Source organism: Microtus oregoni, unplaced genomic scaffold (assembly GCF_018167655.1).
Source record: "Microtus oregoni isolate MIOR12 unplaced genomic scaffold, Mior012 000025F_ref0000491, whole genome shotgun sequence".
NCBI classification, from domain to species: Eukaryota; Metazoa; Chordata; class Mammalia; order Rodentia; family Cricetidae; genus Microtus; species Microtus oregoni.
The window spans coordinates 8,632,435-8,656,182 of record NW_024543084.1 but is presented as its reverse complement, the minus strand read 5'-3'; the positions used below and the strand labels follow the sequence as shown (position 1 = coordinate 8,656,182).

At 50.4% G+C, this 23,748-nt stretch overlaps 1 protein-coding gene and 1 pseudogene across 1 annotated transcript; both read right to left on the bottom strand.

The window, feature by feature from the left end:
- Window positions 1-9,164: 9,164 nt before the first annotated feature.
- Window positions 9,165-19,268, bottom strand: Exd3 (exonuclease 3'-5' domain containing 3). Its single transcript, XM_041674894.1, has 5 exons — window positions 19,254-19,268; window positions 17,508-17,585; window positions 12,737-12,799; window positions 9,622-9,667; window positions 9,165-9,304 (listed from the first exon to the last, which is right to left on the bottom strand). Exons 1-5 carry the CDS (start codon window positions 19,266-19,268, stop codon window positions 9,165-9,167), a joined length of 342 nt encoding a protein of 113 aa, XP_041530828.1.
- Window positions 19,269-22,727: 3,459 nt separating this feature from the next.
- LOC121462915 lies at window positions 22,728-23,157 on the bottom strand (annotated as a pseudogene).
- Window positions 23,158-23,748: the final 591 nt, after the last annotated feature.

Here is a 23,748-nt window from a genome sequence, read left to right as displayed (position 1 = left end):
GTGGCTGCTGACCAGAAGTGGGGTGGCTGCTGATCCAGAAGGTGGGGTGGCTCCTGGACACCGGCTCCAGGTGTGCATCAGGGAGTGAGCCATTCTTATTCGTGACCCCTCAGGTGTGCCCTGCTCTTTTGGAAGTTTGGAAGTCCTCCACATCATGTCAAGTCGGTTTGTGATATCACACCTATACTACCTGTTTGTCAGGCTACTGATCCTCTCCTCAGGGCCTATCTGATGACCCCCCCCCCCCGCCTTCTCCCATGGCCTTTCTCTACTCATTTTCCCCAAGGCTCTCATTATTGAGATATTTGGCTTTCTTGAAAAAAATTTCATAATTAGGAAATCTTTACTTTCTTTCTTTCTGCTGACCTTCTTTTGTACTACTTTTTAGAAGGTATGGTCAAGTTGATTTTTAAGTGTTTCATTGAGTCTTTTGTTTTGTTTTACACCAACAAGAAAGACAGCATCATTCAGAGATTTCCTGTATCTCTGTTTCCTTCTGCTTCTCCAGGCTCCAGTTCAGTGGTCTGTGTTAGCATGTCCAAGGCTGACCTATGACCTCCAGGCAGAGCAGCTGGAACTCTGCACGGCAGTGCATGCAGCAGCAGCAGCAGCAGCAGCAACAGCAGCAGCAACAGCCCCTGCCAGTTTCCTGCTGGTGTGGAAGACGGGGTGGGGGTGGGTTTGTCACCAAGAGTTTCTCAGGGTCAGCCTGGAGCCTGCTATGGTTTGGATAGTGAGTTTTGGCCTCAGGTGGGGCTTGGTCCCTAGGACTGTGTTAGCTGTGACGTGAGGCTACAATGTGTATGCGGCCTCTCTACACGTGGCCCCCTTTCTGCTTCTCTGCTGTGTGGTGGTGTGGACTACAGGGACCCTCAGAGAGGTCGGCTGCTGATGGAGCGTGCACCCTCAGCCTTCACAACGAACTTAACACTTTTTTTCCTTTAAATATTTATTTATTATGTATACAATGTTCTGTCTGTGTATATGCCTGCAGGGCAGAAGAGGGCACCAGATTACAGATGGTTGTGAGCCACCATGTAGTTGCCGGGAATTGAACTCAGAACCTTTGGAAGAGCAGGCAATGCTCTTAACCTCTGAGCCATCTCTCCAGCCCCTTAACACCTTTTTTCTAAGTTCCCAGCATCATCCTGTCCTTAGCTTTGCCAGCTCGCTCTGTCCCCGAGAAGGCTCCTGGGATCTTGCTTTCAGCTTGGCTGTTCAAAAGAACCTGGCTTCTGGCTCCCGAGTCATCCTGGGCTCCATGGCTGTCCTGGCATGTTCCTGCATTTGCAGTTCTTGCTGTTCTCCCGCTTTGGAGTCTCCAGCCCTCTAAAGTCAGTCACTGTCTCCACGTTAGAACAGAGAGGCAATAAATGCTGTTTTCCAACCAGTTATCTATTTATTTATTTAAGTTTTTCAAGACAGGGTTTCTTTGTGCAACAGTTCTGATTGTCCTGGAACTTGCTTTGTAGACCAGGCTGGCCTCAGACTCAGAGATCTGCCTGCCTCTGCCTCCTCCCAAATGCTGGGATTAAAGGTGTGTGCCGTCACCACCTAGTTATTTATTTGTCTTTTTGAGACAATGTTTCTGTAATACAAATTCTAATTGGTCTTAATAATAAAAGCCCAGCATCTGCTATCAGGGGGGTGAAAGCGGAAGGATCAGAGAAGCAGAGCGGCGGCCACTAGAGCTCTTACCTCCGCCATTGCTCAGACCAAAGGGACCATCCTGTCTTCAGACTGCATCCTCAGTCTGCTTCTGAACTCCTGTCTCCTCCTGCCGTATCACTCCTGTCTCCACCTCCCTAGTGCTGAAATCACCTTTGTGTGAGCTCTGTTTCTTTTAGATTGGATCAATTTTGTGTAGCCCAGGATGGCTTGAACTAAAAGAGATCTGTCTGCCTCTGTCTCTTGAGTCCTGGGATTAAAGGCTCTTGACTCAGAAATGGTCTCTTCAGTGGTGCTCTGCCCACAGACAATAATGTTTAAAGGAAGACAAGGAATGATAAACTTTTTCAAGTCACTTACACACAGGAACAAAGTTCAAGAATGTTTCTAACTGGACATGGTAGTGTAAGCCTTTAATCCCAGCACTTAGGAGGCAGCAGATCTCTGTGTGTTCCAGGCCAGCCAGGGCTACACAGTGAGACTCTGTCTTTAAAAACAGAGGGAGGGAGGGAGGAAAGAAAGGAGGGAAATAAAGGTAGTGTCTAGGGAAATAAAATTATCAAGCTGCAGCTGAAGGACTGGGGATCAATCACCTACACAGTGGATCACAGCCTTCTGCCTTCCGAGGACACTGAACACACATGTGTGCATATGTACATCCAGGCACATACACATACTATAAAGTTTAATAAATAAACACTTAAAAAATATCAAGTGCCATAAAGGCAAAATATATGGCGTCGACCGTCCAGTAGTGAAGAAAGGGGAAACTTAGTCCTTGGGAACTGGGCTAGAAATGGTACAATCAAAGCATCATAAGACCACACAGAAATACTATTCAGTCTGTTTCCATCTGAGGATGCTATAAGTCCGTAGGAACTGTATTTTTGTCCTTTTGTTCTTCAGTGTCAGATGTGAAAAGCCTCGTGCTGGCTGGAGGGTGGGAATGATGTGGAATGTCCCACTGTGTATGTGTTGCTTTTATTGATTGATGAATAAAGCTATTTGTGCCAATGGCTTAGCAGAATAAAGCCAGTCAGGATCAGAACAGAGATAGAATAAGTAGGTAGTGTCAGAGAGATGCCATGTAGCTGCCAAAGGAGACAGACGCCAGACGGAACCTTACCCATAGGCCACAGCCTCATGGCAATACACAGATGAATAGAAGGGGGTTAATTCAAGATGTAAGAGCTAGCAAGGAATACAGCTAAGCTGCTATTGGTCAAACAGTATTATAACTGATATTACAGTTGACTATTGAAAACTCAATCAAGTAGTGAGTGATTCCAATTGCAGCTGCTGTACCAGATGTGGTATCCTTAGTTGAGCAGATTAATTCATATATGGTACATGGTATGCAGCTGCTGACCCAGAACATGCTAAATGCCTACTTTTTCTCAGTACCCATCCATAAGGACCACTAGAAGCAATTTGCTTTCGGTTAGCAAGGCCAGCAGTATACCTTTACAGTTTTACCTCAAGGAAAAATTAATTTCCCAGCTTGTGTCATAACTTAGTTAGAAGGGATCTCAATCATCTATGTCTTCCACAAAATATTAAACTGGTGCACTGTATTGATAACAATATGCTGATTGGACCAAGTGAGTAGGAGGTAGCAACCATTTTGAACTCCTTGGTAACTCATGTGCATATCAAACAATGGGAAATAAATTCAACCAAAATTCAAAGGCCTTCTACCTCAGTGAAATTCTTAGGAGTCCAGTGGTGTGGGGCATGCTTGCGCCCAGCCCCATCCCACCACCCAGAAAGAAGCAGTGTTTTGTGGGCCCATTTGGATTCTGGAGACAGCACATTCCCCGCTTGGGTGTGTTACTCCGACCCATCTACCAAGTGACTGGGAAAGCTGCTAGCTTTGTGTGGGGCCTAGAACAGGAGAAGGCCCTTCAGCAGGTCCAAGCTGCTGTGCAGGCTGCTCTTCCCCCTGAACCATATGATCATAAAGAGCTGATGGTACCTGAGGTGCCAGTGGCAGATAGGGATGCTGTTTGGAGCCTATGGGTGAATCATAGTAGAGGTTTTTGGGATTTTGGAGCAAGGCTCTACCTTCATCGACAGACAACTATTCTCCCTTTGAAAGACAGCTCTTGGCCAGAGAACTATGACAGTGAGCCCACGATCGTGGAAGTCACTGCTGTGACCATGTTCCTCCGCATCCTGAAGCTGCTGACCAGATAGGAAGATGGAATGGCCCTTTGAAGAGACAGTGACAGCACCGCCAATTCGGTGACGAGGCCTGGAGGACTGGGGTGGGGATTTGAATCAGCGCCCAGTATATGGTGTGGTTTAGGATCTGTGGGGTGGAAAAGGGAACAGTTAGATCTACTTGTTACCACCCCCAGTGACCAATAGGAAAGGTTTTGCCACTTGTTCCCAAGACCTTGAAAATCTGTTGTCCTAGAAGTTTTGGCTCTAGAGCGGTTAGTGCTCCTGTTAGGAGCCACAACAAGTGTTCCATTGAACCAGAAGCTCAGAGTGCTCCCCAGACACTTCGGGCTTCTGACATCCTTCAACCCACGTGCTGAGGAAGGAATAATAGTTTTAGGAGGGGTGATTGAGCCAGGTTACCTTGAAGTGACTGGATTGCTTCTCCACAGAGGAGGTAAGAAAGTTCATGTGGTTCTCAGCCTGAGTCATGACCCCTTTAAAGGGGGGTCGAATGGCCCTTTCACAGGGGTCGCCTAAGACCTTCAGAAAACACAGATATTTACACTATGATTCATAACAGTAGCAAAATTACAACTATGAAGTAGCAATGAAAATAATTTTATGGTTGGGGTAGTCACTACAACATGAGGAATTATATTCAAGTGTTGCAGTATTAGGAAGGTTGATGACCACTGCTTTAGGGCATCTCTTGGTGCTACTATGCTCTGTGATGACAGTCAATGGGAAACTACAATAACCCAATCTGGGCTGGGTAACAGAGGGCACAGACCCCTGAGAGATGAAGGTGTGGGTCGCTCTTCCAGGAAAAGAGCCAAGACCTGCAGAGGGTGCAGGGAAAACAGAATGGGCAGCAGAGGAAGGTGGTTCTAAGTACCATTGAAGGCCACGTGACCATCGCAGAAACAATGGTTATAGCCGACCTGAGTGTGTCTGTCGTATTTTGTTAAGAATGTGTTTGTAGGGCTGGAGAGATGGCTCAGTGGTTGGGAGCATTGCCTGCTCTTCCAAAGGTCCTGAGTTCAATTCCCAGCATCCACATGGTGGCTCACAACCATCTGTAAGGAGGTCTGGCGCCCTCTTCTGGCCTTCAGGCATACAGACAGAATATTGTATACATAATAAATAAATAAATAAATATTAAAAAAAAGAATGTGTTTGTACTGATATTTGTGCTTGCTTTCTTCAGTTTCTGGTTTGTTTGTGTTTGTTTGTGAGACAGGGTTTCTCTGTGTAGTCTTCGTTAGTATTCAGGCATCTGTACTGGCCTGCCCTTGGGGGCCTGACGGGCTCTGTCCTCAGCTATAGCCACTAAGAACACCACCTGTATGCATTCACTACTTTCCCTTTTAAAAGGGCCCTGCCCACCTCCAATCTTTCTTTCTCTGTCTGTTTCTTTCTCTCTGCTTCTCTGCCTGTGTCTCTGTCTCTGTCTCTCACTGCCTCTCTCTTCTCTTCTGCTGCTCCTGTCCCCAGAGGCCCATCTCCCCACTCCCCTCCCCTCTTTTTACGTTCCGTTTCCCCTGATAAAAACCCCTCCAATGAGAACTCTGTCTCATAGTGTTTTTCTCTCACCAGCAGCTTTTTAAAAATTACAGCTGCCCTGAAACTTGCTCTGTGGACCAGGGTGGCCTCAAACTCAGATCCACCTGTCTCTGCCTCCCAAGTGCTGGGATTAAAGGCGTGCGCCACCATTCCCAGCTTTTGATTCTTTATCATGTGATGTAGCATCAATTAAGAGAATACCAATGGTTCTCACACTTAAGTTTGAGATATTAAAAGAATGCCTTTCAAGGGATGTTTTCACATATTCTAAATTTATAATGTGTTTGCAGCTGCACAAGGGATAGTTCTATCATGTTAGATGTGATTGTGACCGGTTTATTGTCTCCATTTGGAGAGTAGCCATGACATGATTGTGTAGCAAGTTGACAAAGGATGGACTTGTGATGGCTATTTTAGTCTAGTTTGACTAATCTGGCATTAACTAGTCCTCCCATGGATGGACACACCCGTGAGGGATTTTTGCTTAGTTTTAAGAGGGAAGATCCACGGATGATCCAGATGTTTTAGGTGGGAAGACACCTTTGCTGTTGTTTGTCTGTTTGTTTTCGAGACAGGGTTTCTCTGTGTAACAGCCCTGGCTGTTCTGGAACTCGCTCTGTAGACCAGACTGGTCTCGAATTCACGGAGATCTGCCTGCCTCTGCCTCCCGAGTGCTGGGATTAAAGTTGTGTGCCACCACAGTCTGGCCTGGAAGACCCACCTCTAATCTGGGCCACACCTCCTGCGGGAAGCTATATAAGGCTGTTGAGAAGGAAGCTTCAGTCTGCCTGCTTGCTCTCACCTTGCTACCCAGTCCATCTCTTCACTGACATTTCACTGAGATACTGGCCTGTACTGAAGACCAGCTGAGACATTCAAGCTCATGGACTGGACAATGCCTGATTCTTGGACCTTCCATTCATAGTCAGCCATTGTCGGATTAACTGGGCCACAGCCAACAGGTCATTCTAACAAATCCCCTTTCTGTATGTGGAGAGACTCATTCTGTAATCTTCATTATTTTAGGGAACCCTGACTATTTTACATACACTTAATACCTATGTCCTCTGTCGTCCAGTTGTGTGTGGTCGTGTCTTGTCGTAATCTGTAGTTCTGCAATGCTTGTTTCTGTTTTTCATCTTTGGTGAGGTAACTGTTCAAGTCTTTGGTCCAACTTTAAGTCAAGTTGCTTTCTTGTGTTGTAAAAGGTCTTTGTGTATTTTGAGCAATGGTTCTGTATCAACTGTCTTTGGCAAACATTTCAATGTGAATTTGTCTTCTTGTTCTTTGGGTGATTTCTTTAACATGTTAGTTGACCTGTTTACTTATTTTTTGTTCAGTTTTTTTTTCCCCCTAGCATCACTGTGGGTGGAACCTAGGGCCTCATGAAAGCTCGGCACGAGCTATCCCACCGACCTCCAGGTACAGCTCTTTTGTTTAGTATTTTTGCATCCATGTTCATAAAATCCACTGACTTTCTCTGAGTGTTGATGGCTGAGTTTAAGCTGGCTGAATAAAGCAACTTACAATTGTGTCCTTTCAACACTCTTAACATTTACATAAAATTGGTGTGATTTCTCTTTCCAAATATTAGAAAGAATTCTTGCCATCTTAGTCTAGAGTGTTCTTTATCTGTGACAAAATTTTAAAATACACACTCCATTTTTTAACAAATAGGACTGTCCAACAACTATCCCCCCCATAAACCGTCTTTTAAGTATTTGGTCTCTTATGTCTAAACTGTCAAATACATTTTAATAAAGCTGCAAAGGATGCCCACACCACCACTTCAACTCCTGTTGTTCCTTTTCTAACCCCGTGTTGGTAATTTTGGTTTTTATTTTTTTCTTTCTTAACGATCTGTACCTGAATCAATAACTTCTTTGGGAGTCACGGAGGGCAAGAGTGTCTGGTCATCCTTTTTCATTCATCTGGGACACACCAGAAAGAACTTTCCTTTTTTTTTTTTTTGAGCACCCCCATGGCTTCGTGTATTTTTTTTATTTATTTTAATTCATTTATTTCTTTTTATTTCATGTGTGTTAGTGTTTTGCCTGCATGTCTCTGTCAGGGTGTCAGATCCCCCTAGAACTGGAGTTATAGACAATTGTGAACTGCCATGTGGGTGCTGGAAATTGGACCCAGGTCCTCTGCGAGAACAGCCAGTACTTTCAACTGCTGAACCATCTCTCCTGTCCCAGATTCAGGTATTTTAAACATTCAAAGAACCATCACTTTGATATTTCATCTATTCCACAGAGCCTCTGTTTCTTTTACTAGTGAATAGCATTTAGAAACCCAGATCTGGTTGCTAGGCATGCTCATCACCATGGGATGTCCTTACATCTAGGCTTCCAGGGAACAAAGCTAAGAAAAAATGTTAAACTATTAACTTAAACCAATATGAGCAATTAAATCTAATCCCACAGTGTCTCTGCATGCACCCACTTTTCAGAGATGCATCCCCTCTCTCCAAGGAAGCTCTGGGTCCAGCTGATCTGCAGGCTCCTTCACTGGCTTTGTGCTTTCTGTTGGCTTGTTAAATATAGTAAGTTTGCAGGAGCAGCTAATTTTCTGCCCACCTCAGACTGGCTCCAAATGCTGTTTGCTTCACGCGGACCATAACCGCTCTGTCGGTTAGGTGTAGTGCCCCATTCTTAGGATACAGAAACTCAGTAATGACAGTGGCCACACACGAGTCCTAGGGAGGAAGCTCAGGAAGGGTGGTCTAGCTTCCTGCCTTTCAAGTGGGATGCTTCATCGGTGGAGGCAGGTGTCTCACCACTGCTGCCTGATGAAGGACAGCCATGACACTTCAGATCTACATGCTACTCAACCAGGCCAGCAATCAGAGCACAGTGGGTTATTCTCCAGATGCCACAACCCTCAGGGGGCACCTCAGCTCCCTCTCCCACACACACCCTCACACAGGTACTCCCCTGAATCACACAGACACACGTGCATACCAAGCATGTGCACATGTAGAGACATATATAGGCATACACATACACAAAGGAAAGTGCACACCACAAATGGCATGTGCATGTGCTCACATATGTGCACACACTCACACCACACTGACATATGTGCATACTAAACATGTGCCCATGTAGAGACATACACAAAGGAATGTGCACACCACAAATGGCATGTGTGTACGTGCACATAAGTGCACACACTCACACCACACTGACACATGTACATATTCACACATATGAACATATTTACACAGGTCCACAAGCCACAGAGACACAAATGCACACATTTACACTAGACACTCAAATATTACCACCACTAGCACACACAGAGGCATGCATGCTCTCATAACACACAGATACATGCTCACGCTCATATATGCACACATACACAAGATATTTCACATTCTCTCCAACACACACACACACACACACACACACACACACACACACACGACTCCAGGAAATCCACACCCTGTGGGGACCCTGTCAGTTTGTTGAACAACTAGACAGAATTCAAATACTGGGATTTTAATCAGAGGAATGAAGGAAGGAAGAAGCTGCTGGGTAGTGCTAGGGTTACCAGCAGGCCAGCTTCCTCTAGCAGTGCTCTCTGTGCAGTTGGGGGACTGTGTTCTGACTCACACGCATTCCTTGAGGAAGCTGTCTACATTATCTGTGGCGGCCCTGACAGAGATGAGGAACTCAAGATGAGAGCTTCCAGGTGTCTGCTGCCCTCATCTCGAGCTCCTAAGAGACCACTCAGCATCAGCTACTAAGACTTTATGGGATTTACTTGGCAATATACAAGATGTGGAAACCAGGCTGGCACCAGGAATCTATGAGGGCAAGCAGCTTCCTCTGGAGCTCTGGAAAGACAGCTACCTGGTGCTTAATAGTGTTCAGCTTCCTCTGGAGCAGCAGACTGGGTGCTCACCTGCAAGGAACCAAAGTCAAGAGCACAGCCAGTACCACATACCTGCCTCCCACCCTGAGCATAGAAACTGAAGGAGCCTGACCATGGCCGGCACAAGCAGCCCTCAAGCAGAAGCCAAGCAGCATCTTAGACAACGTACAGAGGTCGGTAGTCAACCCTTTCCAGCCCATACTCAGAGTCTGTGATCCTGCACGCGCACATCTGTACATGTGGCCTTGTCCCCAGGCAGGTGTTTCCAAAGCCTTGTCCCTGGTGGCCCCTAGGAGACTCCTCATTCCATAGCCAAGGTTAGAGACTTTGGGTGCCACCAACCGTGCTCCCCAAGCTGGGCAGAGGCAGGAACAAGGCAGCTGTTGTTCTGGCCGCAAAGAGACGTTGTCTTAAGGTCCGGAGAGCATGAACGGCACCTATAGGCTGCTGGAGAAGCCCTGAAGGAGCCTGGGGCTATAGCCTTGGAACACACCAGCCACTGCCCAAGAATGAGCCCTCAACAGACCCCTCCATGGGCTCTGCAGAAGAGTCCTGATTGCTCCCTCCAGCCCACAGACACGTTTGCTAGGCTACTCAGTTCAGATGGGACAGAACAGAGGACCAGTGCTCAGACTGAGCCCCAGCCTTTGGCCGTAGGTCCCACAGATTGGGTACATCCTGCTGGGGGCACTAAGCCCTCCCATAGCCCCACCATAGCCCTCCCATAGCCCTGCCATAGCCCTCCCATAGCCCTGCCATAGCCCTCCCATAGCCCTCCCATAGCCCCACCATAGCCCCACCATAGCCCTGCCATAGCCCTCCCATAGCCCTCCCATAGCCCTGCCATAGCCCTCCCATAGCCCTCCCATAGCCCCACCATAGCCCTCCCATAGCCCTCCATAGTCCTCCCATAGCCCTGCCATAGCCCTGTCATAGCCCTGCCATAGCCCTCCATAGCCCTCCATAGCCCTCCATAGCCCTGCCATAGCCCTCCCATAGCCCTCCATAGCCCTCCCATAGCCCTCCCATAGCCCTTCCATAGCCCTCCCATAGCCCTGCCATAGTCCTGCCATAGCCCTCCCATAGCCCTCCCATAGCCCTCCCATAGCCCTCCCATAGCCCTCCATAGCCTTGCCATAGCCCTCCCATAGCCCTGCCATAGCCCTCCCATAGCCCCGCCATAGCCCTGCCATAGCCCTGCCATAGCCCTCCATAGCCCTCCATAGCCCTGTCATAGCCCTGTCATAGCCCTGTCATAGCCCTGCCATAGCCCTGCCATAGCCCTCCATAGCCCTGTCATAGCCCTGTCATAGCCCTGTCATAGCCCTGTCATAGCCCTGCCATAGCCCTGTCATAGCCCTCCATAGCCCTGCCATAGCCCTGTCATAGCCCTCCATAGCCCTGCCATAGCCCTGTCATAGCCCTCCATAGCCCTCCCATAGCCCTCCATAGCCCTGCCATAGCCCTCCCATAGCCCTCCATAGCCCTCCCATAGCCCTGTCATAGCCCTCCATAGCCCTCCATAGCCCTGCCATAGCCCTGTCATAGCCCTCCATAGCCTTGCCATAGCCCTCCCATAGCCCTGCCATAGCCCTCCCATAGCCCCGCCATAGCCCTGCCATAGCCCTGCCATAGCCCTCCATAGCCCTCCATAGCCCTGTCATAGCCCTGTCATAGCCCTGTCATAGCCCTGCCATAGCCCTGCCATAGCCCTCCATAGCCCTGTCATAGCCCTGTCATAGCCCTGTCATAGCCCTGTCATAGCCCTGCCATAGCCCTGTCATAGCCCTCCATAGCCCTGCCATAGCCCTGTCATAGCCCTCCATAGCCCTGCCATAGCCCTGTCATAGCCCTCCATAGCCCTCCCATAGCCCTCCATAGCCCTGCCATAGCCCTCCCATAGCCCTCCATAGCCCTCCCATAGCCCTGTCATAGCCCTCCATAGCCCTCCATAGCCCTGTCATAGCCCTGTCATAGCCCTCCATAGCCCTGCCATAGCCCTCCCATAGCCCTCCATAGCCCTGCCATAGCCCTGTCATAGCCCTCCATAGCCCTCCCATAGCCCCGCCATAGCCCTGCCATAGCCCTCCCATAGCCCCGCCATAGCCCTCCCATAGCCCTGCCATAGCCCTGCCATAGCCCTGTCATAGCCCTCCATAGCCCTCCATAGCCCCACCATAGCCCTCCCATAGCCCTGCCATAGCCCTCCCATAGCCCTGTCATAGCCCTCCCATAGCCCTGTCATAGCCCTCCATAGCCCTCCATAGCCCCACCATAGCCCTCCCATAGCCCTGCCATAGCCCTCCCATAGCCCTGTCATAGCCCTCCATAGCCCTCCATAGCCCTGCCATAGCCCTCCCATAGCCCCGCCATAGCCCTCCCATAGCCCTGTCATAGCCCTGTCATAGCCCTGTCATAGCCCTGTCATAGCCCTGCCATAGCCCTCCCATAGCCCTCCATAGCCCTGCCATAGCCCTCCCATAGCCCTCCATAGCCCTGCCATAGCCCTCCATAGCCCTGCCATATCCCTCCCATAGCCCTCCCATAGCCCTCCCATAGCCCTCCATAGCCCTGCCATAGCCCTCCCATAGCCCTCCATAGCCCTGCCATAGCCCTCCCATAGCCCTCCCATAGCCCTGCCATAGCCCTCCCATAGCCCTCCATAGCCCTCCATAGCTTTGCCATAGCCCTCCATAGCCCTCCATAGCCCTGTCATAGCCCTGTCATAGCCCTGTCATAGCCCTCCCATAGCCCTCCATAGCCCTGTCATAGCCCTCCCATAGCCCTCCATAGCCCTCCATAGCCTTGCCATAGCCCTCCATAGCCCTCCATAGCCCTCCATAGCCCCGCCGTGTCCTCAGAGCTACTGTGGATTTGTGCTGGTGTGTACAATGTGTGTACAATGACTTTGAAGACTATGTCATTTGTCCCAAGGGCAGGAGTGGCCACAGCTCTGGACTGAGCAGCCCTCCGCCCAGCCCACCTTAGAGTTTCGGCAGCAACACCCCGTTTCCCCACAAGGTTCCTCTGTGTAGCCCTGACTGTCCTGAAACTGGAGCTGTAGACCAGGCTGACCTTGAACTCAGAGATCTGCCTGCCTCTGCCTCCCGAGTGCTGGGACTAAAGGGTTGAGCCACCACTGCCTGGCTAAGGTTCAGGCTCTAGGTGATGTGGAACAAAGCACTAGCTCTGCTGTGGCTGGTTGGGCTTTCCCTACAACAGGGAGGCAGCTCAGTGGCCTCTGCACATTATGCGAAAGCCTCCTGCTCACCCAGTGAGCAGGAACTCCATGACCTCCTCTTAGGCCCTGCCCTCAAGGCGCTCCTGTGCTGGGTCTTGAAGGAAGCCAGAGTTTGGTGCTGACAGAGTCTCCCCAGCCCCCACCAAGCCCCGTTTCTGGAGACCTGGGCTTTCTCCAAGTCTAAACCTAAATGATTTGCATGAGAAAGACGTTTACCTTTTCAGCATCCAGCTCAGGCTGCGGCTTCAACTTCTTGCCTAGCACAATTGCCTGGCAACACTGAGAGAGTGATTACAAGTGTCTGGAGGGGGGCGCAGTGCCTCAGAGGGGGTCTTACCCTATGTGCTGACACTGGCCACCACAGACATAGTCAAGGGTCTTCTTATGTCCAGCAGTTGCTGCTGGGCTGAGGCACTGGGAACCTTGTGTTTCAAAGCAGGAAGCTCACGACACCAACCCAGTCCCTTGGGGTGGAACAGACAACAGGGAGACCTCACCCATCTATCTGATTCCCCAGACTTCTACTTGGGGCTTGCAAAGGTCAGGCAGTTGGGGCAAGAGCCCCACAGTGACCTATGCACAGTTGCGTCATCTCTCCCAGGAGCACCCACAGGCCCAGAAGAGCAGCATAGGCAGTCCTGGGTACATGCCACAGAGGGGCCAGGGTGTACCACATTCCTTGGAGGTTCAGGGGTGTAGGTGCACATCAGCTTCTTGGGGTCTTAGTCCCTCTTAGTCTTAGTCTAAAGAGACTCAGTGTCCCCTACACACACACACACACACACACACACACACACACACACACACACCCCAAGACCAGTCCCTGTTGGGGAGTGAGAGAGTTTGTAAAACACAAAGGCTGTGGTCAGATCTGCCCCAGGCTGTCATGGGTACCTGGGATGACCAAACCAACTGCTTTGGAGATAATGGGCTGTCACAGCCTGGGAAGCATCTGGAGGGGAGTGGGTGTAGCTGTGAGGCGATTTCCCCAAACCTGCTGTGTTGCTGAGACCTTCCCACCACTGGCCAGAGCACACGTTGGCCCTGAGTACCAGCACGTACCGTAGCCTGGGATGCTATTAATAATTTCCATATATCGAGCTCCCATTATGAGCAAAAAATAACCAGCAAGAGCAGCGGCAAAGCTATCTGGCACCCCACCCCCAAGGCTCAGAGAGCCCAAAATAGCGTCCTGGGAAAGGCTTAGCGGCATGTAGCCCAAGGGGTTCGGGCTGGGCTTTCCCTGTGCTCTGACCCAGTGCCTCCATGGCTGGCTCTTGTCCAGGGGGCTTGGCCTCACCAGGCCCCAGGGGCCACAGGGCGTGGGATGGTCTCAGGGCAGGGGGAAGGTATGCATGGTTAAAGGAAGAATTCAGGACATGAGGATGATCTTCAGGACCTGGAGAGGCTAGGGGAGGAGTTAAGGGGTCACTACACCTACAGCTTCACGTGAGGGCCTCTGTATCATCTGGACCACAGATCCTCCAGAAACTGTAGGATCCCAAGGAAATCAGAGATGCCCCATCATGTTCCCATCATGACCTCTCAGAATCCCCTAAAACCCCTTCCCCTATCTCCATGAAGGACAGGGGGAGCCAAGGATTAGGCTGTTCTCTTCCGCTTGTGGGTTCAGGCTCTCTGCCAGTGACTTGGGGAGAGGGGGTTCTGGACGTGAAAGAGAGGGACAGTGGGTGAAGGGTCTGGGGGTGCCCACAACATCTACTGCACTGTTACTGTCCTAGCAACATTCAGGATGATCTGTCTTCTCCAGGCATGGCCCTTAATGGGACCCCAAACCCCTGACTGGGAGGTTGGCCCTAGGGTGGGCTCTGCATCTTAGGTGTGTAGGCTGAAGCCTCATTTGTCACATAGACTGGGACATGTTTGGCCAGCAGCACCCAGGGGGGTTGTTTGAGGTGCCCCGTTATTCTTTCTATATGGGGTCACTGAGAGCGGGAGGACAGCCAGGCTAAGATGGTTTTACGTATGCCAGGCGATATCTCTGCATGCACCTAGGCTGCCCTCTGGTGGCCAGGTGGCCCTGGTGTGTGGCCGGCATTCCTTAGGTCTCAGGCCTCCTTGTCCATCCATAGTGTATATCTGTGGTGGTAGTGAGGCATTTGGGAGGAGGGTTTTTAAAATTAATTTTTATTTTTTTGCAGAGACTAAGACAAGGGAGGAGCCTTTCCAGTCCTATCCAGCTACTGCCAGGTGCCCTTGCTGACTGGGAGTGGGTGGAGGCAGCAGAACCCAGAGCCACCTCCTCCAGGAAGCCCCCTGGCTTCGGCCTAACTTGAGTACCAGGGTTCTTTGTGGCCTATTATTGTGGCTAGACCAGGCTAGCATGGGCCTATGGCCATTTGTGCTGAATCCTCTCTCAAGTCATGCTAGAACAAATGGCTCTTGGTCAGGTGGGTGACTGGGCAGGCCCAGGCAGGCAGGAAGATCGCCTGCCTGTCCAGTGAGAAGGTACGGTAGAAACCGTCAAGGGCTTGATGCTAGTTCCACAGGAGGAAGAGGCTGGGACTAGGCTGGGGACAGATGGAGGTAACAGGACCCTTACCTCTGCTACCCAGAGGGACACTCAGTCAAGAAAACCCAGAGGGGCCAGGATGGTAGCTTCTGGAAGTATCCTGGCTCCCCTGCCCCCGCCCCCCACTCTGAACGGCAGGAGGGCTGGGCAGGTGCCCAGGCTGGCTGAGGCCCAGACTGCATGGCCTAGGACCCCAGTGCCAGCCTAGCCTCCCACCTCTATGCCGGCCCCAAGCCAAATGCTTTTTTTTTTTTTTTTTTTTTGCAAAGCTATCTTTTTACCTTGATAAGCTGTTTTAAAAATGTAAATAAAATAACTCAGCGGACAAAAGCAGGCATTGATTCTGCCCAGAGCCAGCCGCTGCCCTCGACATGAAATATCGCAGCACATTGAGTCGTGAGTCCCCGCTAATCCGGGCAGACAGGCCTGAATGGGGCCCCTTTGGACGGGCGCGGCGGTGGGCAGTGGAGCATGCACCGCCTGCTGGGCGGCCCTGCTCCTGGACAATGGCTTTTCTTCCCCGAAGGGGCCTGTGCGGGACAAGAGCCCCCTTTGTGTGGGATGCCTGTCTTGGAGAGCCAGAGGAGCACATTCAACAGCCCCAGACAGTCTTTGAAAAGCTGGAGTGTAACAGAAGACACCCGAAACACTAGCTTGCCTTCTGCCTCCCTGCACTCTCCCCAGGCACAGCCGCCATTCAGCCTCAAGAATGGCCTCAGGGGGCTCCCAACCCCACATTGTTCCTGGGTGTGTGGCCATCTTGGTTCCTCAGCGCCCTCCACTACTTGTGAGAGGCAGGTGTGACAGGAAATGAAGCCATTGTGGGCCGTGGTGCTGCTGACACACGGACTACCTCCCAGAGCCAACCAAGGTCTCCAAGGCCCAGGTGGCTCCTGGTGCCTAACATCTAAATCACAACTGTAGGAGTGGTGACCCCAGAGCGCGGTCCCTGAAGTGTGCCCATCTTTGAGTCTCCACAGCGACAGCTTGGAAGTGATGATGCCTGCAATGGTGGCCTCCTAAAATGATGACATCACTCAGAACAGCAGGCACACCTGGGCCAGACCCCGCTGGAGGCCCCTTGAGCCACCCCTAAGCTGGGATCTGTACCAGATGCTACCAGAGCCATAGCATCAACCAGAAGCCTCTCTCTGTTTCCATGAGCCTCATGAAACCTGGTCACAGCCTGGACCTCCTGGGCCTGGGCCTCTGAATGTGGAACTTTAGGACTGGTGTCCCTCTCAGAACCTCCTGGGCTCACACCAGAGACAGCAGCACTGACAAAGGTGACCCAGAACCCACAATGCCCACAGTCCACAAGTTCTCCCCCAGAAACTGCTGCCCCAGGGATGACAGGATGGAACACACTGGGTAGTCTCGGCCCTTCAAGTGTTTCTGTCTGGGCTGCCATGCTCGCTCAGGCTCTGCCTCGCACACACAAACAGATGGATTAATCAATTGACCAAAGGGCAAAGGAGAGGAGAGTGGCATGCCAGCTCAGGCAGATAGGTTTGTCCCGTGTCACACGTGCTCCTGATGGGACTGACTGGTAAGGCTGGACCGTCAGAGCGTGTGGGGGAGTGCTAGTAGGCAGCCTCAGAAGGCTCACCCCTGGGTCAGCAATGAGCAGGGGTCGGGTGGTAATCCCGGGAGGTGAGGGATCTACACCTTGATGCCTTCTCTCGGATGAAGTAGTATAAGAGGCTGCTGGGGCCCAGTCCCTGAAACCTCCATCAATGGAGGCCCATAACTCCATTCAGCGCTATAGCGGGGCTACAAACAGCCTCCATCTGGCTTCTGCCGCCTCGTGAACACGTGCCCCAAGAGGTAGAAGATAATCCCAGCCCGTTTCTCTGAAGGCCGCGGGAGGTAGAAGGGTCACTCACGTCTGCCATTCACCTCTTTGAATTTGCCCTCATGGTGGAGATGGTGGGATATGAGAAGGCGAGAGAGCCTGTCTGTGTCCTGCAGCCATGAGATACTGGCCAACGACTCCACCAGCCCGCGGGGAGGCGCGAGGTGGGGGGGGGAGCTCTGGCTGAAGACCTTGACTGCAATTGGGTCAGCGCTGAGCTGTGCGGGGATACCCAAAACCCACGGTCTGGAGGCCATCAGGACGCGGAACTTAGCTGGGGAAAGGCTTGGAGATTGGGGCAGGCCTTGGCTGAGAGATCAGAACCTCTGGCCTGAACCAATAGGGAGAAGGTGATGGGAAGGTGAGAGGTTTGAGACCTGTCTACACAGCTCCCAGGAGGCTGAGGTCAAGCTCCCATCCGCTCTGAGCAATCATGGTGGACTACAGAGGTCTGGTGGACTACATAGGTCTTTTGGTCTGGGCAAGGAGCCCAGAACACGGGGGGGAATGGTACGGGGCACTGACTCCCTTTCTTCCCTGTGCGGCTGTGGGTGTAGCTGTGTCTGCAGCCGGCGCTGCAGCTCATGGGCCACTCAGGCCTCCAGGGAGAGCATGTCCAGCGGCCTGGCTGGAGGGTCATCCAGGGCAGCTAACTCCTGCTGGGCTTCCTCCCGGAGCTGCAGAATCACAAAACCTCATTATCACGTCGTCCACTCCCCAGAGGCCCCTTGCAGCCTTCCCCGCTTGCACAGAGGTTTTAAAAATTAATCTATTCAGAAGGTAACTGTCGCTATTCAGCCACCATCCATGCCTCCCCGTGACTTTTCATGCCGCTGAGATTCCATTCTGCTCCGCTGAGTCCCAAGGCCGTGGGCCCTGGTCATTGTCCACACTAATTATCCCATAAAGGCAGGAGCTTGTTCTAGGCCAGACAAAGGACTGCACTTGTCTAAGGGACAGGGATGGTCACAGACTCATAAATCACCATGCGCCGGCTGGCCGTACCTGGATCAGGAGAGAGCAAAGGAAACATCAGAACCGGAGTTGACGCTGCCTGTCATTGACCTAAGGGCTTCACTGCCGATTCGGGAACAGACTCAGGAGCTGAAACAAGAGTGACTAGGTATCCCCAGGATCCCTGGCTTCCATTTGCATATAAGGACTAACAAGGGCTTAAAGCGGCTGCCAGTGTGGTCCTCTGCAGCAGGGTCTATGCAGCCAGCTGGCATTGTACAGACATCTTGGCTGTACCTTATCGCTGTGGACGTCCACTGCCAAGATTATTCTAAGCCATGACAGCTTCTGGTGGATCATTTCTCAGAACTGCAAGCTATGTGGATGTAGACATATTCACAGACACAGCGCTGTTCTATGCCCCACCAGAAACTCAAGGCAGCTCCACAGGATGTAAGCGGGGGTGTTTCTACAGTGCATGAGAATTTGCTTGTCAGGCCCAGGGAGGATGTCAATGCTTCCAAGATAGGAGCAGCGGTTGTTTGTTCCTCTTGGAGCAGCAGCAGAGGGCATACTGCAGGCCAGCTCTGAGGGCAACTGCAGGGACCTGCATGCTGCAGCCCAGCTCTGAGACCAGCAATATGGACCTGCATGCTGCAGCCTAGCTCTGAGACCAGCAGTATGGACCTGCATGCTGCAGCCTAGCTCTGAGACCAGCAGTATGGACCTGCATGCTGCAGCCCATCTCTGAGACCAGCAGCAGGGACCTGCATGCTGCAGCCCATCTCTGAGACCAGCAGCAGGGACCTGCATGCTATAGCCCAGCTCTGAGACCAGCAACAGGGACCTGCATGCTGCAGCTCATCTCTGAGACCAGCAGCAGGGACCTGCATGCTGCAGCCCAGCTCTCCAGAGCAGGTATGGCTCCACTTTCCAGGATATAGGAACGAGGTGGCAAGGTGAGCAACAACGGGCACCTTTTACTCATGGATAAGGAAAAGTCCAGGAAGGTTTTGTGCTGTGCTGGCCTGTCAGATTGTTCTTGCAACTATACATGCTTAATCCTCTCTGCACATCAACAAATTGGTGCTGAGTGTCCAAAGAACAAAGTCCATGCCTAGGCACTGGGAACATATCTGGTAAAATTTTCACGCCCCAGCTACACCTAGGGGATACTTCCCAGGAGACACAAGCTTTGTGGTCTTACCTATTATAGGTGTAAACTGTTCCTTCCGCTTACTTTAGGCATTTATTTATTTATTTATTTATTTACTCTTATACCACACACTAAAGAAGGAACTGAACCTCCCAGAAGATGGCGAGATAGTTCTGGGATCTAGCAGCACTCAGGGCCCTGTACTGCTGAGCTCTCGGGGTTTTTGTATCCCTACCGCAAGCCGAGCCATGTCCCTATTACAGAGAGCTAGTGGCCCATTGGTAAGTCACTCAGCACACAAAGGAGGGAACCAGCTGGAAGAAGGCCACTCTAGTCCTGGGACAGAAACAGCTTAGCACGGTTCCTGAGACCACAGTGGAGGGGACATGCCTCCTCCCAGCTCGGATGTCCCCTTACTCTGGTCTAATGAGGTACCACAGAGTCCCTGGTGGTTTCCCCAGAGTCCCACTGGCAGTCAAACCTAGGCCACAAACTTGCCCCTGAGCCAATGGTTGCAGGACGGGGCTCCAGGTTGGATGTGAATATCAAAGAGGCATCTTGACTGCTCAGACTCCCAGGCTTCAGGGCCACTCCTTGCCTCTCTCGTTTCTGATCTCTAGTTGCCTCTTAGGACTTGGCAAGGCCTGAAACTCTTGCCTGGGAATGAATTTCTTCATCTGGATTTCTGATGTCGCCTACCTTCACCAAAGACCTTCTCTAAGCATGCTTTGCATACAAGCAGGATCTGGCTGCTCAGGGGCAAGAAGACCTGCCCTACCCACGTCAGCTAGGCTGTCCCTGGCACAGATGTCACACATTCACTACTGGGAAGGTAGTCCCCAGGGCCCACAGTGGGGACAGTGCTTTCAAAGGACACTCCAAGAGCACCCATGAGGCTTTAAGGTTACTTTAAAACTACTGCAATCTTGACTGCAAAACAGACTTCAGGGACTACCCAACAGTGCTTAGCATAGCTGCCGCATGTCAGGAAAGGAACCTGGGCAAGACAACACGAGCGTGGACGATTCTCCAAGGCTGTCTGGAGGGGCTGACTCATGGGTAGTACACACGGAGGAGCACCTAGGACCCTTCAGAGGATACCCAGGAGGGCAGAAGGGAAGCTTGTCTGTCTATCTGTACTCCGGGAATCAAAGGAAACCACACTAAGCATGGATTCCACCGTGGGACATGAAATACCATTTGCACATGGGGTCTCGGAAATCATCTCTAATGATGTATCTGAGAATATTCTCTGTTCTTCTGGTCCCCCGGAATGGTTTCTCTCCACCCACTGGGTCTCACTCACTAGTTTCTGCAGCCACTTATGAAATAACCACTCTGAGATCTAATATAAGTTACTCTTTGGCTTCTTTTGCTCAGGCTTCTTATTAACTAACTCTTACATCTTAAATGAACCCATTTCTATTATTTTATATTTTACCATGAGGCTTGTGGTTTGTTACCTCTTGCTTCTTGGGAGGCTACATGGCATCTGCCTGGCTCCATAGTCTTTCCTCCTCTATCTCTGCTTGGATTTCCCCCCTTGCTCTATCCTGCCCTGTCATAGGCTTCTTTATTAACCAATGGTAATAAAACGTATTCACAGCATACAGAGGGGAACCCCACATCAGTTTTCTATAGCACAATAATAGGTATCTCTGCTGATGCAATAAGTCAGATCAAACCAAGTTGAAAAAGCAAGAGAACAGATATATTTGAACAAAGCAACTCCTAGGTGAATCTTCCAGTCCCAGATATCAGAGCTGGAGAAGTCACGTGACCGAACTAAAGCTGGGAGCTTATATATTCTGCAGGTGAGGGGTGGTGATGTGTCCTCCACAAGCTGGGTTTGTGCCCAAGTATGGTAAAAAGCTGACCACTTTAGGCAGAGTCTTGTATGGCTGGCAACTGCAAAGGAGGAGCTGCTCTAGCCACTAAGGATGCAGAACTGGGCTGCTTGGCACCTTTGTTGGAGATTCTCTGAGAGGGTGGGGTTTGGAGGGAGGAGTGGATCCAGCATGAGTGAGCAGGAGGCTCCAGCTGAACAGTCTCTAGTGCTAATTATTTGTAGAAGCAAAGCACAAAAACGTCCTTAAACCACTGACAAGGACACCCTGGCCTATGCCACCAGTGAAAATGTCAATTGAAAAACAGACCAAGAAGTGTTCAGAGAATATGGGACTACAGGATGTCAACGGAGAATGTGCATAGGAAACAAATGCCTAAAATCACTAAAGTAAAGCTGGGCAGTGGTGGTGCATATCTTTAATCCCAGCACTCGGGAGGCAGAGGCAGGAGGAACTCCTGAGTTTGAGGCCAGCCTGGTCTACAGAGCAAGTTCCAGGACAGCCAGGGCTGTTACACAGAGAAATCCTGTCTTGAAAAACAAAAAAACAAACAAAAAAAAAAACAAACCAAACAAAAAACAAATAAACAAACCAAAAACCCATCTGTAGGCAGAGACTGCTAGTTCATTCCCTGCCACCCAGACCCGAAATAATCACACAGAAACTGCATTAATTACGACACTGTCAATAGCTTAGGCTTATTCTTGGCTAACTCTTGTATCTTAAATTAATCCGTTTTTATTAATATGTGTATCGCCACGTGGTTGTGGCTTACTGGTAAGGTTCCATCCGGCATCTGTCTCCTATGACAGTTACATGGCTTCTCCCAGACTCTGCCTTCTTTTCTCCTCTATCTCTGCTTGGAATTCCCACCTTGCCCTATTCTGTGCTGCAGTAGGCCCAAAGCAGCTTCTTTATTAACCAATGGTATTCACAGCATACAGAGGGGAATCCCACATCACCACAGAGAAACCCTGTCTTGAAAAACCAAAAGCCAAAACCAAACCAAACAAAAAATAAACAAACCAAAATCCCCTCTGTCCCTTCTAATTGTTCTCTGTGTCAACACTCTAAATTAATCTCTATAGTGGCATTTAGCTAACATTTTTTTAAAAAAGATTTATTTACTTTATATACTTTGGGGTTTTGCTTGCATGTCTATCTGTCTAAGGGTGTCAAATCCCCTGGAACTGGAGTTACAGACAGTTGTGAGCTGCCTGTGGTCCTGGGAATTGAACCCTGGTCCTTTGGAAGAACAGCCAGTACCCTTAGCCGTTTGAGCCATCTCTCCAGCCCTAGTTGACATTTCTATGAACAGTGTATGATGGATTCTTCCTCCCTCATCCTAGTTGCTGTTTGTTACTGTTCATTTTACTGATGATAATATTAGGACTGGGGTGGGGTGACTCTCTATGCAGGCCAGGTTTGTATTTTCCAATGGCTAAGGACGTTGAATATTTTTCATGTATTTATTAGCCATTTTATCTCTTCTTTTGAGAACAGTTTTCAATAAATTTGGTCATTTATTGATTTTTTTTGTTTAATTTTTCACTCCTTCCCTATCAGGTGTTTAGTTGCCAAAGATTATTTTTCTATCCTTTACTCTTTATTTTTTCTTTTAGTTATGTGTCTATGTATGCATGTGTATGTGGTTTGAGTATGTGTGTAGGACCTGTGGAGACCAGAAAAGGATATTCAATTCTCTGGATCCAGAGTTAAAGGAGATTGTGGGCCACCTGCCTTGGGTGCTAGGACCTGAACCCTGGTCCTCTGCAAGAGCAGTACGCTTTCTTAACTGTTGAGGCATCTCTCCAGCCTCTTGTTTCCTCCTCTTCTTTTTTTGGTAGTGGTGGTTGAAAAAGTCAGTGGACCCTTATTGCTTCTGGGTGTGGGACCCAGGAGCTCTTGGTCAGACGAGTCCATTTCCTCTTCACCAACACAGGCTTCCGGCTTGGTAGGACAGCACTGCCCTTGCAGACAATGCCATGCACAGATCAGGGCGGTTCTGGTTCTTGCAGATCACGTGTCTGATCTTGCTGAGAGTGGCCCGTGCATTTTTGTTGATGGTGGGCCTCATATAAGAAGAGACTGGTTTTCGCTGACCTCATGACCACCGCATGCCCTTGGCTGTGGGCTCCTCTCCCACGGTCTTCCGGTGAATCAGTCCATTGTAGTGGAAGGAGTTGTGGCCCTTCAGGTAACTGGACTGGCGGTGCTGTAAGTCTGCTTATTCCTCTGGGTCAGGAAACTGGAGCTGTTCGGAATGACGGCCCATTGCAGACATGCCGACATGGCCGAGGCCCCTCTCCCTCAGACATGGCCTAGGTCTCTCCCTATGGCGCCTGGAGATGGAAAGAGGCTTTATTCTTCTTGTTTCCTCTGCTGTGAGGAAGCTTTTTAATCTCATGCAACCTGTTTGTCTATTCTTGGTATTATTTCCCGGGTAGTTTGAGTCCTTTGCAAATGTCCTTTCTTATGATGCTGCCTTGAATGCTTTCTTTTGGTAGTTACAGCTTTTAGTTTCTTACACTAAACTAACCTTGTTTTGAATAAACCTGTGTGATGTGCCTTATCTAGTCTGCCCTCAGGCTATCTCTCCCAGTCGTTCCCCCCCACCCCCTCCAGAGCTGGGCAGCAGGCCCCTTCCCAACTCTGGCTTCCACAGACCTTCCTGGTCTTTTTCCACCAGCATGCTGGTGCTGGCCTGGACCTCACACACTAGAGCCTGCACATTCTGGAGCAGTTCCGCTTCCGTCCTTGTCCTGACTGCCCTAGTGCCTTGCTAAAAGTGCTTTTGACCTCTGGCTTAGTGACCTTGCCCAACCAGCTATTCCTGCTCTCCTTGCTCCTAGACCGCTAGTGGTCATCCATCCTCAAATGTGC

What these genes read in the sequence shown, in the direction of transcription:
- Exd3 (XM_041674894.1), bottom strand. An exon ending in TGGACATGCTCTCCCTGGAG is followed by an intron (nt 12,800 to 17,507) that starts GCCTGAGTGGCC and finishes TCACTCTCTCAG; the next exon opens with TGTTGCCAGGCAATTGTGCT. An exon ending in CTGAGCTGGATGCTGAAAAG is followed by an intron (nt 9,668 to 12,736) that starts GTAAACGTCTTT and finishes CTTTGCGGCCAG; the next exon opens with AACAACAGCTGCCTTGTTCC.